The following is a 17,374-nucleotide window of genomic DNA, read 5'->3' as shown; positions in this document are numbered from 1 at the left end:
AATTCAGAAAGGAAATTTTTAACTGCAAGAAAAAACAATGTTGTGGTTAAATGCAGCAACATGCTCCTGAGAAGGAATGGAAATACTGATGTAGCCTAATCCTAAAATGCCACCTTGATTGGATTCAGTTTTGAAATCTGTGTAGCTTTGGGTGATTTTCCCTCTTCACCTGTACTGGTCCTTTTTGGCCATACAAACTGAGAGATAGCAGGGCAATTCTACCTGTCTGTATGTTAGGGGGAGATATTCTGAAACAGTACATGGGAACCCCTAGATTAGAGTCACGTGTAAGGTCCTCCAAAGGCAAAAGTCGTCTTCTTCTTCTTTGGCGATCACTCATAGCCGAGTAAGATTGTCTTCCATAAACACGGTTTTAACAATGAGTCAGTAAGTGACTCTGGAGACCAATTCTGGACCCACACGTCCTTCCACAGTAGGGACATTGGTTCCCAGGCGGGAGTTGATCACGGTGTGGATTTGCCAAGCGTGCCTTCCTCTTAGCACGTTTCTCCCTTGTGTCCTGAGTTCGAGTGTCTTCAAAGTCCATGACACCTTTGGTAAAGGCTCTTCTCCAACTGGAGCGCTCGCAGGCCAGTGTTTCCCAGTTGTCGGTGTTTATACTACATTTTTTAAGATTTGCCTTGAGACAGTCTTTAAACCTCTTTTGTTGACCACCAGCATTATGCTTTCCATTATTAAGTTCAGAATAGAACTTATATGATCCAGCAAGTGAGAAAGGCAAAAGTATGTGTAATAAGAAACACAGACCTGCCAACAAAAATGGCAGACCCATATCAGATACCCGCCGCCACTTCTATAGTACAAGTCACTCTGGAATGGATGTCATTATCTTGAATGCCTTTCCTTCCACATCGTTAAATGGAGCAAGAGCAATGAAACATACAGCATAATGAGATCTAGACCCAAAGAAAGTTGCATGATGGAGGCAAGGGCCAGTTTCTCAGCACTATCCCCTGTGTTCCTTACAATGTGCAGTTCTACCCCTGGTAGCCAATGCTGATTGAGGTGTTTTGTTTTGTGAAATCTGCCCAGAATGCTTGCTAGAATAAGCAGCACCCTGTCACTAGCTAGCACGATGCTTTATACATTTCACTAGCTGACTTCAAACCAGAAATGAAATATAACTTAAACAGAAACTAAATGTGCTGTGGTAAGGACACACTGCATGCCAGAACGCTAATACTGCTGCAATAATAACTTGATCTTGATAACGTGAGAGTTTTTCTGAAAGCCAAAAATCAATAATAATACACTCTCTTATAATTAGCTGAAGACTTTGTGAGCTTTGAAAATGAGCTGCACCTTGACTGCATCTGGGTCTAGTTTGTAGCTGCCATCATGGCAATACTGTTCGAAGAGACTGCACAGGGCATGTTGAGACTTAAGGCAACCTAGGGACGCAGGTGGCGCTGTGGGTTAAACTACAGAGCCTAGGACTTGCCGATCAGAAGGTCGGCGGTTTGAATCCCTGCGACGGGGTGAGCTCCCGTTGCTCGGTCCCTGCTCCTGCCAACCTAGCAGTTCGAAAGCACGTCAAAGTGAAAGTAGATAAATAGGTACCACTCCAGTGGGAAGGTAAACGGTGTTTCTGTGCGCTGCTCTAATTTTCCAGAAGTGGCTTAGTCATGCTGGCCACATGACCCGGAAGCTGTATGCCAGCTCCCTTGGCCAATAAAGCGAGACGAGCGCCACAACCCCAGAGTCGGCCACGACTGGACCTAATGGTCAGGGGTCCCTTTACCTTTAAAGACAACCTAGCAGGATATTTACAGCGTAATTGCCATGCAGCAGTCAGGGGTGATGGCTGGTTCCTCAACAGAAAGCGAAGATTAAAATCAGAAAGTCAAACTTAAGAACAATGACCCTATGCTCCAGGCCAGCTTCATGTCCCAATAATTTTTTAAAGGGTGGAGTATACATTCCTTTGCCAAATAAACGTTCTAAGGATATGCAGAACACCACCCCACAAGCAGATTCTCTGTCCTGCATCCAGCTGGCATGTTTTCACTGAACTTCTGTTTAGATTGCAATGAACGTATTTTGCATCCAATTGCTTTCCTTCCCTTCTACTAAGCATGAGTATATGAACCAAGGATTTCTGTGGTACTTCATTGGAAAGTTTCCAAAAAGCCAATATAACAGAATTAATTATTTTCCTGCTGAAGGCAGTCAGAAGTCTAGCATCCAAATAAAGTGAGGCAGTAAGAGGTTCAGGGTCTCTAAGCCTTCCAGGATTAATTCTGAAGATTTAGAAGAATTCCCCCTAAAGCAGGAGAATCCATCAAAACAAAAGAAATATTGCCACATTCTTCTGTAATCTCCACGATGTAGCAGGATTTGAAAGTGTCATCTGGGAGCATCTTGTGGAGGCATGTTGTGTACATCAATTACGTGAGAAATCATTAGCGGCTATTGCAGACACACAATAGTCAGGCTCTTTCTTTGTAGCGCTGCATCAATTTTTTGTCAGTTTTGGTTTTTGCTGCGAAAGTCAACAAATGTTCATAAACAAACCCACATGCCAGTCTTCTGTGCTTTTGCACAAATTTTCCCTGCTCGCTTGCTCTTTAGGGGGAAAGGAATACCATTCCCATTACAAGAATCAGTGATATTCTATTCAAATGTGAATTCTTTCAAAAGTAGCAAAGTGCTAATGTGTAGAATTGCCTGCAGATGCACATCTGAATGTGAATCTTGTTCCTCTGCACTGCCTTATTTTTACTGCATCACAATGTGACACAGCATTGGTTCAGTTATGTCAACAACAAGCAAGGTGTTCCCCCTTTCCCCTGACCTCACAGCCTTGCAAACAGTTTTCCATCTTTTCATAAATGCTGCAAATAATTGCCAAGAAGGAGGAGTTTAGTGGAAAGGAAGTCTGTTTCAGAAGGGGCAAAATGTTCACAAAGCAAACACCACTATGCCCTTCCATAGGTAAAGGTACCCCTGCCCGTACGGGCCAGTCTTGACAGACTCTAGGGTTGTGCGCCCATCTCACTCAAGAGGCCGGGGGCCAGCGCTGTCCGAAGACACTTCCGGGTCACGTGGCCAGTGTGACATCGCTGCTCTGGCGAGCCAGAACCACACACGGAACGCCGTTTACCTTCCCGCTAGTAAGCGGTCCCTATTTATCTACTTGCACCCAGGGGTGCTTTCGAACTGCTAGGTTGGCAGGCGCTGGGACCGAACAGTGGGAGCGCACCCCGCCACGGGGATTCGAACCTCCGACCTTTCGATCGGCAAGCCCTAGGCACTGAGGCTTTAACCCACAGCGCCACCGGCGTCCCGACATGCCCTTCCATAGCCTGCACCAAAGCAGTCAGTTTGGCTGCATAGCCCTGGTTGGCCCTTCTAACTTGAAGATTTCTATGAAAACAACTTTGAAGAGCTATGTTACAGGTGAGAGCTAGTGTAGCATAGGGTAGAGATGAAACTATGGGCTAATAGTATGGACATAATAGTGCAAGACAAAATCAAAGGCAGAAGGAAAGGAACCCATGGCCAGCAAGGAGCAATGTCACCTAGTTGCTTCAGTAAAGGTAAAGGTAAAGGGACCCCTGACCATTAGGTCCAGTTGTGGGCGACTCTGGGGTTGTGGCGTTCATCTCGCTTTATTGGGCGAGGGAGCCGCCGTACAACTTCTGGGTCATGTGGCCAGCATGACTAAGCCGCTTCTGGCGAACCAGAGCAGCGCACAGAAACGCCGTTTACCTTCCCACTGGAGTGGTACCTATTTATCTACTTGCACTTTGACGTGCTTTCAAACTGCTAGGTTGGCAGGAGCAGGGATCGAGCAACCGGAGCTCACCCTGTTGCGGGGATTCGAACCGCCAACCTTCTGATCGGCAAGCGCTAGGCTCTGTGGTTTAACCCACAGACCAGTTTCATGTACTTCTTAAATCACCATGGGCGGTGTCATTCTGTGAAGCTGAACGTTCGGAGATTCAGGACAGAAAAAAATGAATGACTTCTTCACACAATGCATAATTAAACTATGGAAATGGCTGCTAGATCATAAGTGGGAGAGTTCTAATGTGCTCATGTGGTCTTTGTGGACTTTCCATAGGCATCTGGTTGGCCACTGTGAGAACAGAATGGTAGACTGGATAGACCTTTGGTCTCCTCCAACACAGTTCTTCAAACAGAGCTCCTTAATATGAGGGCCAAAGAAAAGCCTGATAATGCCAGCTCCTGGAACTGGTTCTCTGGGGAGGAATGGATCCCCTGAATAAAAATGCTCTCAATCCCCAATTTAGAGAGCTAAGCAGAGGGATCCTGTGATCAGTTGCGTTGAATGCGACAATCAATAGGGGTGTATATATATATATATATAATTGATTTTAACATATAAATTATAAAATGTACCACAAAACTTATCACTTATACAATCTTTTTAGACTTCCATCAGCACCTCTGATGATCCACCGTTTTAACCACTTCTTACGCATTACTTAACTCTATATTGCCTTTACATCTCTTAAAAAATCATCCTTCCCTTTATCCATTTTTGCAATACTTCCAATAATACTCCTCACTAAACTTCTTGCAAACCTACGAACGTCGTCTGATCTTCACAAATACTTTTCAAATAGTCCATAAATTTACTCCAGTCTTCCGTGAATTTCTGGTCCCACCGGTTTCGAATCCTTCCTGTTAGTTTATCTAGCTCTGCATAGTCCAATAACTTCATCCTCCATTCTTCAATCGTTGGTAATTCTTCTTGCTTCCATTTTGGGGCCAATAATATTCTTGCTGCTGTTATTGCATATAAAAAGAGCTTACATTCATTTCTATTTTTATCACTCCCAACAATGCCTAGTAAAAATGCTTCTGGTTTCTTTATAAATGTATATTTCAACATTTTTTTCATCTCATTATATATCATCTCCCAGAAGCTTTTCACCTTTTTACATTCCCACCGCATGTGGTAAGCGACAATCAATAGGGTTGAACTCCAGCTGGTACCATCCTGGTACTATCAGCATGACCAAGCCAATGTAAGCAGTTCATCCATAATATCCAGTAATTTCCCCATGAAAATGTCATTCACACCTGCTAGTTGCGATGATCCTCAAGATTCAATGAGGCTTTCTCACAGCTACCTCCTTCAGGGTAGCTGAAACAATCTCTCTGCCAAAGAGGCGTTTATAACCTTGTGGACCTAAGTGGTGTGCACCATGACTTTATATTATATAAGCATAGCACTGTATGTCATGGCTTTGCAAGTGATTGCAGACTTGGTTTTTCAAGCCTTAGGAACAATGTTTTTCTGTCTTCTAGTTATACAGTTTGGATTCGTCACGCTCTTTGTCGCTTCCTTTCCTCTGGCTCCTGTGTTTGCCCTGCTCAACAATGTCATTGAAGTTCGCCTGGATGCCAAAAAGTTTGTCACCGAGCTAAGGAGGCCAGATACAGTAAGAGCAAAAGATATAGGTGCGTTTTTTAAATTTAAAATGATGATAAAGATGGTGTATAGAAAGGCGGGAGAGAAAAATATGAGGTCTGGAATTTGGTTTGCAATGAGAACAGGAATGGAAACTGCACAGCTTAACAAATCTTTCTTCTCTCTTACAGGGATTTGGTTTAACATTCTGAGTGGCATTGGAAAATTTTCAGTAATAATTAATGTGAGTATTGGCTTCTTACGTATGCTATGGCAAGAGGGGATTTGACTTAAATTGTCAAGAATTTCAGGCTTTTCTTATTTCAGCATCAATTTATTTGTTTATAAAAATGTATACCACTTAATACAATAAAATTATTTAAGCAGTTTACATAAAAAATGATAAAAATGCAACAACACCATACCTTAAAAATTTCCTAAAACCTAGATTAAAACAAAATGAAATTATACATCACAAATTAAACTGAGCAGTGTGCTAAACAAGAGAGTCTGAGTCCAGGAAAGCTCAGCTAAACATAAAAGTTGTTGTTTTTTTAGTGTTTGAAGGTCATTACTGTCTCCACCTCACTTTATTTCCTGGGAAAAGGCATTCCAAAAGGTGAGTGCTGTCACTGAGAAGACCCACTTCCAAGTTGTTGCTCTTCAGAAGACCTCAAAAATCAGTTTGGTCTGTTCATTGTTTGAGGCTTTGAATATTGAACAACAAAGCCTTGACATTGGCATGGTAGCTAACAGGTAGCTAGTACAGCTATTTCAGCAATGGTGTAAAATGTGTAAAGCTGGATGTCCCACTAAGCACCATAGCAGCTGCATTTTATGCTAACATCATAGCATAGAAAGGGTAGCTCCATATACACTGTGCTACTGTTGTCTAATTGTGCAGTAACCAATATATGGAGCACCATGGCAAGGTTATCCCTGTTTGACACACCAACCAAAGGTGGTAATGGTCCTCAAGAGCTCACCTTGGCCTCAAGTGAAAGCAGTGGATCTAATAGCACCCTGCAAATTATGCACCTGCTCCTTCAGAGGGAGTACAAACCTGTACAGAACCCAGTTCTTGGGACCTGGGAACTGCCCTGTTCATTCTCAGGCCTGAATCCAGACGGGGATACATTAAGATAATAAGTTTCACCAAAAGACAAATTCATGTCTACTGGCCATGATTGCTATGGTCTACCTCCAGTACATCTCTGAAGACATTGCTCTGAATCTCACGTGGGGAGGGCTATGCTCAGGTTCTGCTTGCAGGCTTCCTGTGGGCATCTGGTTGGGCATGTTGAGATCCAGTAGGTCTCTTCTTGTGTTTTGATTGCAGCTGAATCACCACTACCTTCTAGATTGCCTTGACCAAGGTGTATTGGACCTGTGGGTCCACAGTGGTTGCACATTGCTGCCTCCTTCAAAACAACAGTAACCATTCTATTATGCAAAAAAAGCATTAAGCAGGTTCACCCATGAATTTGAACTGAATCAAATTTCTCCCACATCCCCATCTCACAGTGGGCAGTCATGTGCCCAGGGGTAATCTGAATGCAGAGATTAAGTGCAACCACACGCTTGCCATGTGTGATTCCTGGCAACTGACATGCTGCCTCCGACACAGCAAGTGTCATGGTGGCTAGAAGCCATCAATAAGCCATCAGTAGCCTTATCCTCCATTGCTGCTTTATTTTGAGTTCACATCACAGTCCCAAAACTCTGCTTTAGATTCAGGCTTTATCCTTCTCACTATCTGGCTCACGGCCCCTTCCTTTGTTCCCTTAACAACTCATACTTAGCGGGCCATTACTAGGCTGATCTGGCTATTCCAGCAATTGAATCCATGTTGGAATTAGAAGGGGGGGGGGGCTCAGGCATGCAACCTGCCCCCCCAAAAAACTCATAATAATATGTTCAATTTCAATTGCGTAAATTGCCACAAGGCTCATCCTTCTACTTATCATCCTTCTTTGTTCACTCATCTTTTAAACAAATAAACTGTTATCTAACATCAAACTGACAGCAGTAAAAATCTATCCAAGATTTATATTAAAAAGGCATAAAAGGCTCCCTATGCAAAGCTCTTGAACAAATGCCAGACTCCTTGGCCACTCAGCCACTGCACATCTATTTTTATTAAACAGCCAGATTACAGGTCAGTCTGGTAGGATGCTCTTCCACACTGCTGTGGAGACAAATAATACTTGAAAGTCCAACTAGTTCTTGTCCTCAAGTCACAAAGCAGCTTCTCTGGGGATTTCTGGTTATCTTTTGGATCATTCTCCTCATCCATAAATTGACTCCAAAGTACACTATGCATATCTGTGCTCATATGGTAAAGGTTTTTCTTTTTTCCCAGGCCTTTGTCATATCCGTCACTTCTGATTTCATTCCACGCCTTGTCTATCAATATGCATATAGTCACAATGGAACCATGCATGGCTTCATCAATCACACTCTCTCGTACTTCAACGTCAGTGATTTCAAGGCTGGAACCCAGCCAGAAGCCTCAAGTTTCGAAGAGGATGTTTCCCTTTGCAGGTAAAGGAGCCTTACCAATCACTGGCTATTGTATTTGAGACTTATGGTAGGAGCAATTTTGGTAGGTGGTTCCACTAACTTTAGTGGGTTAAAATTAGAGTAAGACTGATCTCTGTCATTGAAGGCAAAAGGTAAATTTTCCAGCTCCATTTGCCCTTTCTGTAAGATCCTCACATTTTCTAAAGCTCAGTGTGCCCAAGACTTGACTTCCTAGGAAATGCACACAATATTTCTTCTTCAATCATTTGGAAACAAATATGAGAACAAAAAATAGTATCCAATAGGTATCCATGTTTTCTAGGGGCAGCCCCTATTTCTGGTCCCTGGCCCATATAAACCACTGTCCTTATTTTGCATTCTGTGGATGCCTTCTTACAATATTGTTAGTGCATGTTTACTGGAGTTGCCAATTTTGAGGTTCATCCCTCTTCCTCAAGTCTCTAGAAGTCAAATCTCAATGTGGATGAATGTGCCTTGACTGAATGGATACAGTATGTTTTCCCCACAGGTGGAAAAGAATTTTGGGGTTGAGATTTTGATCAGAAAAACATGGGGAAAGATTGATCAGCCCCTTCCTCTTCCCCCCGCTCTTATCAAATTTAGAGCCCTCAATGGAGGCATTTAAGTAAAACCAAAAACTGCCAGGGTGGCTTCACACCTAGTTGGGTTCTTAACATAGAAGGAGGCTATGAGCAATGTATTTTAGCTCAATTAAACACACAGATGCACACATTTCATTTCTGGAAAAAATTTGGGGAGAAAGTTGATCTGATACAAGTGGAAGCCGGAATTTCCCATTATGGGCTACTCTTGATGTTAAGGTGCCTTTAACTGAATCCATAACAAATTCAAACACTCCCTAGTGATGCATTCTTAGAATAGGTAGGGCAACATTTTTATCCACTACTCTGAAATATCTGGTATTCGTTCTAAATGAACATTGCAACAGTGGCAATAATCTGTCAACAATCTGTGACATATAATTAGCCATAATTTTTTTCTTGCAGAGTACAAGGGTTATTTTTTTTTTTTCTGCTCAAGGCAAAATGAATATGACACCTTTCTCAGTTAAACACTCCTTTGGTATAGATCATGAGGATGAATTTATCGGACCCTAACATCAAGTTTGTCACTAAAAGCTTATCCACACAACGCTAGAGCAAATCTGAGTTTGCAACCAGGTGTGCATTTGACAAATACTGCAGGCAATCCAATCACTTTGAGAAGTACCGCTGTCCGATTTGTGTGCTTCATTCATAGGCTTTATTTTTAAGATGCAGACTTGTAACAGGGAATGTCCAGCCTTTGGTTCTAAATCTCTGTCTGCAAAATGGTAATAACCATCAACAGCTAATTCCTCCTTCTTCAAAGCAAAAGCAACAATATTTTAATGCAAAGTGAATTCAACATAAAAGGGAAAAGGTGTGTTCAGTTATGTATCATTTTTGGACTGAAAGCAACAAGTGTTCGCTTTTTTTATTCCAAACATGGGATGAATAAGCAAATACAGTGGTGCCTCGCAAGACGAAATTAATTCATTCTGAGAGTCTCTTCCTCTAGCGTTTTTTTCGTCTTGCGAAGCAACCCTATTAAGCGGATTAGCGGATTAGCGCTATTAGCGGTTTAGTGGCTATTAGCGGCTATTAAAGGCTTAAGGGATTAGCGGATTAGCTGCTAAAAGGCTATTAGCGGTTTAGCGGCTTAGAAAAAGGGGGTGGGGAGCGGGAAAAAATCTCAAGACTCGCAAGACATTTTCGTCTTGCGAAGCAAGCCCATAGGGAAATTCGTCCTGTGAAGCGCATTGAAAAACGGAAAACCCTTTCGTCTAGCGGGTTTTCCGTCTTGCGAGGCATTCGTCTTGCGGGGCACCACTGTATTGACAACTTACACTCCCATTTCTGTTTTTGCTGGAATTCTCAGACATCCCTCATCCTAATAAGTTACAATATTGGCCAGATAATGTTGATCAGCTTGCCAGTATAATATCAGAATTGCACACTGCCATTATGTGCACATTTAAGCGTGTTCTCCTTCATGGAGAGCACGCGTTGCGGTGGGGGCCGCCAGGACACTCCAAAGTTGGGGGCAAGCTAATTGATCGTTGGCCACTGATGCGATTGGGGCTTCCTTTGTTGTTGGGAAGAAGTTAATGTTGCCATTTGTTGATTGACAGCCAGAAATGCTAAAACTCCTTGCACGAGGCCAGGGCTTCCTCTTTTCGCCCGTGCATCGGATTGCCCGCCCCCCCCCCCATATTTAGGGTTGTTCGCTTTGACCTTGCTATGCCTGTTATGGGGTCATCTGCTCTTGGGGCAGGGGCCCGGTAGGAATTTTGTCCCTCTGGCTGATTGGCTGGGGTCATTTGGCTTTTGCCTACTGTGTAGCAAATCGTCACAACTTGCAATGTTGCGGTTAGGCATTGATTTATGGTTTGGTTGGTTGAGGGGCATGGATTGGCTGTGCCTGCCCCTCTAATGCTGCTGCTGCAAGGGATTCCATTAAAGGAATTGGGGGCTAACTATTGCTTGTCCACTCTGTCAAGGGGGCTCCGGCCATAGCAATGAGCTCCTGGCTGCATTTGGGGAGGGCTGAGGGCAGGTTCCCTGCTCCGTCGCTACCCCCAAGTATATTCCCCTTTTCTGACTTTTGCATCGTGCAGAATGTCAGTCTGCCCCCCATGGTGGGGGCAGATAGTCGCAACCAATGCCTAAGCAACCACTCACATGTTTGTATTTTAATAAAGTTGTGGCCAAAATTATGCCAAAAACCTTAAACAAAAAATTCTGTGTGATGTGTGAGTTATTGGGGTGGCCCTGGGGACCTCGACACGCAACAGGTGGAAATGCAGCCATTTGCCATACTTCCATATGATGCTTTAGTCAGACAAGTGGTCCATTTCATCAGGGCTGTCACTTCCAATTGCTAGTAAGTCTCCATGCTCCAAACTCAGCCCCTTTCCCAGTACTTCTATATGAGATCATTCTCAAGTCCAGGATGTAGGAAGGCAGCCTGCTCCAGGGAGGGTGGAAGCAATCATTTCTCATTCATGCTGCTATTATAAATAACTTAGTCTCATTGCTGGAAATACTTTCACACTTGTTGATGTACAGATAATTCAGAAACTCCAAAGTGCAGCACCCAGATTACTGTGCTGGGGTTCAAGTTAGAGCTCAAATAACTCCTGTTTTAAAACAGCTGCACTGGATGCAGGCTCATTTCTGGGCCCAGTGTAAGCTACTCACATTAGGGTTTAAAGCCCCAAATATCTGAAAGACTGTTTCCACCCCTATTCACCTTATTGGGTCCTTTGGCCACCCTCAGAGGTGTTGGGGAAAGGTGGCTCAAGAGAGGGCTTTCTTTCTGTCAGCCCCTAAATTGTGGAACTCGCCCCATCCCATCCCCAGAAGCACCTAGCATCTTCATTGTTGCAGAGGCACCTCCGTGCAACAGTTAAAATGTCTTCTTCTTTTTTTGTGGGACTCGTCTCTCCTGCTTAATTTATACTGTTCTGGTTCATATGGAATGGCTGTGGTGGTTTTATCTGTTTTTGCAATTGTAACACGGCTTGGGATCTTAGGGTGAAGAGCGGGTAAGATCTTTTGTAATAAACAGAATAAAAGAACTGAAATTCAACCTGGGACCTTCAGCATGTCCAACTCTTTCCTTCCATATGTTGTCTCCCACTCTCTCTCAGCCTTAAATTACCCCACTATACTAAATATAGGCTAGACCTTGCATGCTTCTCTTCTGAAACTCTCCACTGTGGGAACCTAAGTTGAACGTTCTAAAACTGTGCCTTCTATACAAATAAATATATCTCTATCCTTTTGTATTCTCTCTAAGAACAAAATTGGTATATTTACGTGCCTAACAACCATTCTCCTTTGTATGCTTTCTCAGAAGTAAGTCCTCCTGAGCTCAAGGGCATCACAGCTCAACAAAACAATTTATTATAGTTATCTTCATAAAAAGTGTATAGTTGTTCACTATTAAGCCTATTAACTTGCTGGTAGAAAGTGAGCTCCAAAGGGGTACCAGTCACAAAATGGCTACCATGGGGAGCATGGTATAACACCGGCATAGGCAAACTCGGCCCTCCAGATGTTTTGAGACTATAGTTCCCGTCATCCCTGGTCCTGTTAGCTAGGGATGATGGGAGTTGTAGTCCCAAAACATCTGGAGGGCTGAGTTTGCCTATGCCTGGCATAACACAAAGAGGTTGCCATCTGGGAAGTGACATGACACAAAATGGTTGCTGCATCTGAAAAAAGCAGAAAAAGAGAGAGCGCCACAATGTGTTGCAGGCATGCCGGCACTTCCGCCTCCCATCTCCTGCCCATCAACCAATAAAAGGCGCCTACATCTGCCACTGCTGGGCACAGACAAAAGCTCTTTGCATCTCTCCTTTGTTCAGAACCATTTAGGGAGGGCACGGGTGCAATCTGGCATCCAGTGAAATGTGGGCAGCTTTGTTTATTTATTGGATTCCATTTATCAGTCACTTCACCTAAAATATCTCAAAGCAAATGTGCTGCTTGGTTTATCAGAGTCAACCCATGTCAGTCAAAATTGCTAAAGCAATCCATGACTGCAGCCCGACACATGGGGCTGTGGTTGGTGGGTGTGAAAAAGATATATTGAAGCATAAACGGAGAACCCAAATACTGTTTGCTGGAAATGAAGAGTATGAATTGCACAACTGCTGAGGAACTTTCTAGCTGGAAAATTGAACTGATCCGTGTTATGTGTAGCAGATATGGCTCCAAAATGTGCAGTTTAAAGCAATGGCTCCATTTTACAGGTTTAAGGATTACAGAGAACCGCCATGGTCTGAAAACCAGTATGAATTTTCTAAGCAGTACTGGACTGTTTTATCTGCCCGTTTGGCCTTTGTCATTATCTTTCAGGTAAACCCTTTCTGCATTATATTACTTCACTGCCACATGTTGTAGAGTATCCCTTATCCTATGTGACTAAGAAAATAGTCAATAGCAGCACGGTTTTGCAAAAGTCCATGTTGTAACATGTAATGCATTGATAGCTGCCTGCAGTACAGTGGTACCTTGGGTTAAGTACTTAATTCGTTCCGGAGGTCTGTACTTAACCTGAAACTGTTCTTAACCTGAAGCACCACTTTAGCTAATGCGGCCTCCTGCTGCCGTTTCGCCGCCAGAGCCCGATTTCTGTTCTTATCCTGAAGCAAAGTTCTTAACCTGAAACACTATTTCTGGCTTAGTGGAGTGTGTAACCTGAAGCGTATGTAACCCGAGGTACCACTGTACTTGTTTGTCCATTGATTTTTATTCACGCTGGTTCACTAACCCTTTCAAATTCCCTTGCCCTTGTGGAACAGTCTCAGCTAAACTAGAAAAGAATTAAAACATCTTGATATATTGGTGTCTGTTCAGCTAACAGTATATTGCTGATGGAGTATTGGAAGCAGCCCAGAGACAGTTATATTATTGAGCACTCTCCATACCTGCTGGGCCTTGTCCCTGCCCAGCGTGCGAGAGCGGCGAGGGCTGGGTTAGCACGCTCGGTCCACACTTGGGGGTATGTGCGCCTGTACCCCTGGCACCAGCAGACAATGCTACACACCTGGCTATACCCCCCCCCCCCCAAAAAAAACGAGTGCTTTAGGGATCTTTTCTTTTCTTTTCTTTTTTAAATTTATTTATTTATTAATGAATGCTAGAAGTATATTGGGATGAAGTTATATGGTTTTAGCAGAAGGGTTATTTAAGAATTTGAATATTAAGTGCTAATGTGTTAAATTGGAAAATTGAAAGTTAAATTGTGTTAAGATAAATTATAGAACAAAAATTGAAGAAGAGGGAAAGGATTTGTCGAATTAGATAATTTGAACTAGAATACAAAAAAGGGAGGTGCGAGGAAGTCGAGGAAATAAGCTAATGAAAGATTTGGATATAAAAATTTGGATGTGTGTTTTTGCTTTTTTTTTCTTATGTTGTATTGTTGTATTGTTTTCTTTTTTCTTTTTGTTGTCAATGTACTGTTTTGTTGAATTCATGTATTGTTTTTTTTCCTCATTGTTTTTTTCTTTATAATTATAAAATACCTAATAAAAATTTTATTTTTTAAAAAAGGATCTTTTCAATGCTGCAAGGATTGCTTATTTAATTTATTTCTCATGCAGAACCTGGTAATGTTCCTCAGCGTGCTTGTTGACTGGATGATCCCAGACATACCCAAGGATATCAGTGAGCAGATCAAGAAAGAAAAGAGCGTGCTGGTTGATTTCTTCTTGAAGGAAGAGCACGAGAAACTGAAACTGATAGAAAACTTTATCAGGCGAGACAAGCAAAGCAGCAAGAATGAGACAAGAGGAAGGAGAATTCGAGCGGCAAGTTTCTGCCAGTTCAACCGAAGTCAACGGGGCAGCTTAACATCCTTTAGCTCACACCACACTGATGTATGATTCCTTGAGGGCACATCTACACCACTTGTAATCGCTCTGTCCCCAGAGAACTGTAGTAGTGAAAGACGCTTATCTTCTTCAGCTGAATATTCTCACCATCACTCTAGCCCTGCTACAGTTCCCAAGATTTGGAGAGGAATACATGACAGCTGAGCTAGCATGATGCACATATAGGTTTGTAGTGCAAGAAATAACAGCCAGTACGAAACATATCGAATAATAATTTACCTATTGTCTGGTTAGATCTTGAGGGGGAAGTGCTTGAATCTAGAATGGATATTGTTTTGGACAAATAGATTATACTGGTTTTCAGAAGCTTCATTTTTAAATTTCTCTGCAGTATTCTTAATCAGATGTCCTACGTGAAAACACGCTGTATATTTATGTTACAAACTCATGTAATTTTATACCAATTTGCCTGCATTGCTTCTTCTGCCCCATCCCAAATCCTGAGAATGTTTCTCTCTCATTTACAGCAGAGTCCTGTACCTACCAACTCAGAAGTAAGTCACATAGAGTTTAGCAGGGCTTACCCTCAGGTAAGTGAGTATAGGATTGCAATCTAAAAGTGTGAAAAGGCCAAGAGAGACCACAGCATGCATATCTGACAGAGAGTGAGAAGAACACTTTGCTTAGAGCCTGATTTTCTCCTCTTTCCAGTCCATCATCATTTTGTATCAGTTTCCACATACAGTGGTGCCCCGCAAGACAAATGCCTCGCAAGACGGAAAACCCGCTAGACGAAAGGGTTTTCCATTTTGGAGGTGCTTTGCAGGACGAATTTTTCTATGGGCTTGCTTCGCAAGACGAAAATGTCTTGCAATTCCTGGGGGTTTTTTTTCGCTCCCCACCCGCTTTTTCTAAGGCACTAAACTGCAGCTAATCCGCTAATCCCTTAGGCCTTTAATAGCCACTAATAGCCGCTAATCCGCTAATAGCGCTAATCCGCTAATCCGCTAATGGGCTTGCTTCGCAAGACGAAAAAACCGCAAGACGAAGAGACTCACGGAACGGATTCTTTTCGTCTTGCGAGGCACCACTGTACAGAAGTACATGTGCCTAGCACCATTCATGAAGTGTATCCACAAGACACCCCCCCCCCAAAAAAAATCCTGCATTGCATGGCAGGGGGGTTGGACTAGATGACCCTCATGGTCCCTTCCAACTCTACAATTCTATAATTTTAAGAGTAAATTATACTTTTCCAACCTAGGCAACCCACTTGTGATTTAGACAGTACCAAGCTTGTGTTCTTGTCCCATTGCTCAGTCCCATCTGATGAGCAAGTGGGACATAAATGATGGTGTACAGCTGGGCAGGAAGCAGGAGACATCATGAGGAAGGTGGTGCAACAGTGGTAACCTGTCCTTTGGTACCAGCACCATTTAGAGTACAGGTAGGTTGTCTAGGTTGTGAGCCTCAACTCTTTCCCTCTCTGCTACCTTGTCTCCTTCTTGCCCCCTTTTGTCGTCTTCCCCATTGTCAACCTGCTCCATCGGTGCAGAGACCTGTCTGTTTTTGCTTTTGAAGCTATGTAAAGCATCGTGTACACTGATGTTATGAATAAAAATAAAAATAGTAGTTTAAATCATGGATTTTGCTCAACACCCACACACACAACAGTGGAAAGCCCAATTCTGCTCTTCCTAAATGTGCACATTTGGAAATTCGGACCGAGTACAAGAATCCATGAAACATCACTTAAACTAGCTTTGATGGGGAAAATGTCCATTTTAGAATACTGAAGTTATCATTGAAGTTACGGTGCTGTAAATGGCTGGCTGATACAAGCATATCTATAAGTGATAACCTGTAGCTTCATCTTCAGTTGAAGCACAGCATTTTAGTTCACTGATACCCCTAAGAGGGATATAATGTAATTTTATGCATTAACTTAGTCCTTGATCACACTTATTACTTGCTGCTGTACAATGACAGTAAATCAAGATGTTCCTATGTAAAATTCAGAAAGTTACCACTTAGGCATGCCATCTAAATGTATTTAAAGAATATTGTTATGAGGGGATTTTGGGATTTTTTGCCCCTCTTATTCCTTGATCAACTTTCTATTAGCTAGAAAGACAAATGGTCAGAGTGGAGATTTGAGAAGCTGGATGCAAAAGCGGCAGGCTGAGAAGCCAAAGAGAAAAAGATTCCGCTGGCATCTAAGGCTGTAGCTGTGGGAGAAGACACCCTTGAGTGTTGATGCTTTGAACCCCTCCATCATAGGCTCAGGTTGTACATATGTGTAAATAAACCATACATCATAAAGACACCACAGTCTCCGCTGTCCCTCATTCCCAAAGGAAACACAAACCCGAGTAAGTTGCTGAAACTCCTGGAATCTTACACTACTAAGAGATAGCGATGGTGGCATGCAACGATAATTTTATTTCTATCAAGATTGGCCTTGCACCAGGGGGCAAAAATTTAAAACACCCCCGTGTGGTGAGCCTCACTCCCTAGACCCTATAACCACCACATGTTATGGGTTTTTGTGTGAGGTAAAACTTTGGTACTTGGAGACTTCAGGCAGAAGTTGAGCAAATAACAGTGGTTTATTATACAGAAGAAAGGTGTTAAAGCAAATGAAGTGTCAGGAGATAAAGTTCTTTCAGGAAACAGTTCACTCATTAATAATTATAGTAAACCAAGCAGATGTTACAGACTTCTAGACTAGTTGGTTAAGTGTTCAGCTTGTTTCTAGTTTGGTTACTTCAGTTTCTTCAAACTTCACTGCATAGGTGTTAGAGCTTAACACTTTGGTTCTCAGACAAGGTGGTACTTTCTGTCAGTTTCCCAACCTCTTAACAATCCCACTCCTGTGGTATTTCCAAATAGTATAACACACCCAGGGGATCACCACCCCCTCATAAACTGGTTTGGGAGTCTTCTCTCTGGAAAATCTCTCCCCTCGACTGGAATGAGACCTGAGGAGACTTTATCCTCACAGCTTCCACAGCTCAGACTCAGCCCTCCAGAAAACT

The 17,374-nt window shown here is 42.8% G+C and overlaps 1 protein-coding gene and 1 long non-coding RNA gene across 3 annotated transcripts in view; both read left to right on the top strand.

Annotated features, from left to right (window-relative positions):
• ANO2 (anoctamin 2) overlaps positions 1–14,838 on the top strand; it is a 157,655-nt gene extending 142,817 nt beyond the window's left edge. For both annotated transcript variants that reach the window (XM_083440732.1, XM_083440733.1), the window contains 5 exons: positions 5,302–5,454; positions 5,596–5,648; positions 7,767–7,948; positions 12,750–12,855; positions 14,106–14,838. In XM_083440732.1, coding sequence (XP_083296858.1) covers positions 5,302–5,454; positions 5,596–5,648; positions 7,767–7,948; positions 12,750–12,855; positions 14,106–14,387 — 776 coding nt within the window. In that variant the 3' untranslated portion in view covers positions 14,388–14,838. The remainder of the gene's footprint in view (positions 1–5,301; positions 5,455–5,595; positions 5,649–7,766; positions 7,949–12,749; positions 12,856–14,105) is intronic.
• Positions 14,839–14,847: 9 nt separating this feature from the next.
• Positions 14,848–15,975, top strand: LOC310677793. Its single transcript, XR_014511455.1, has 2 exons — positions 14,848–15,067; positions 15,421–15,975. It is a non-coding gene; the product is annotated as an uncharacterized lncRNA (long non-coding RNA).
• The last annotated feature ends 1,399 nt before the right edge of the window (positions 15,976–17,374 follow it).

This window comes from Podarcis tiliguerta, assembly GCF_965153285.1.
Source record: "Podarcis tiliguerta genome assembly, chromosome: 5".
NCBI lineage: Eukaryota > Metazoa > Chordata > Lepidosauria > Squamata > Lacertidae > Podarcis > Podarcis tiliguerta.
This window is presented reverse-complemented; position numbering and strand designations above follow the sequence as displayed.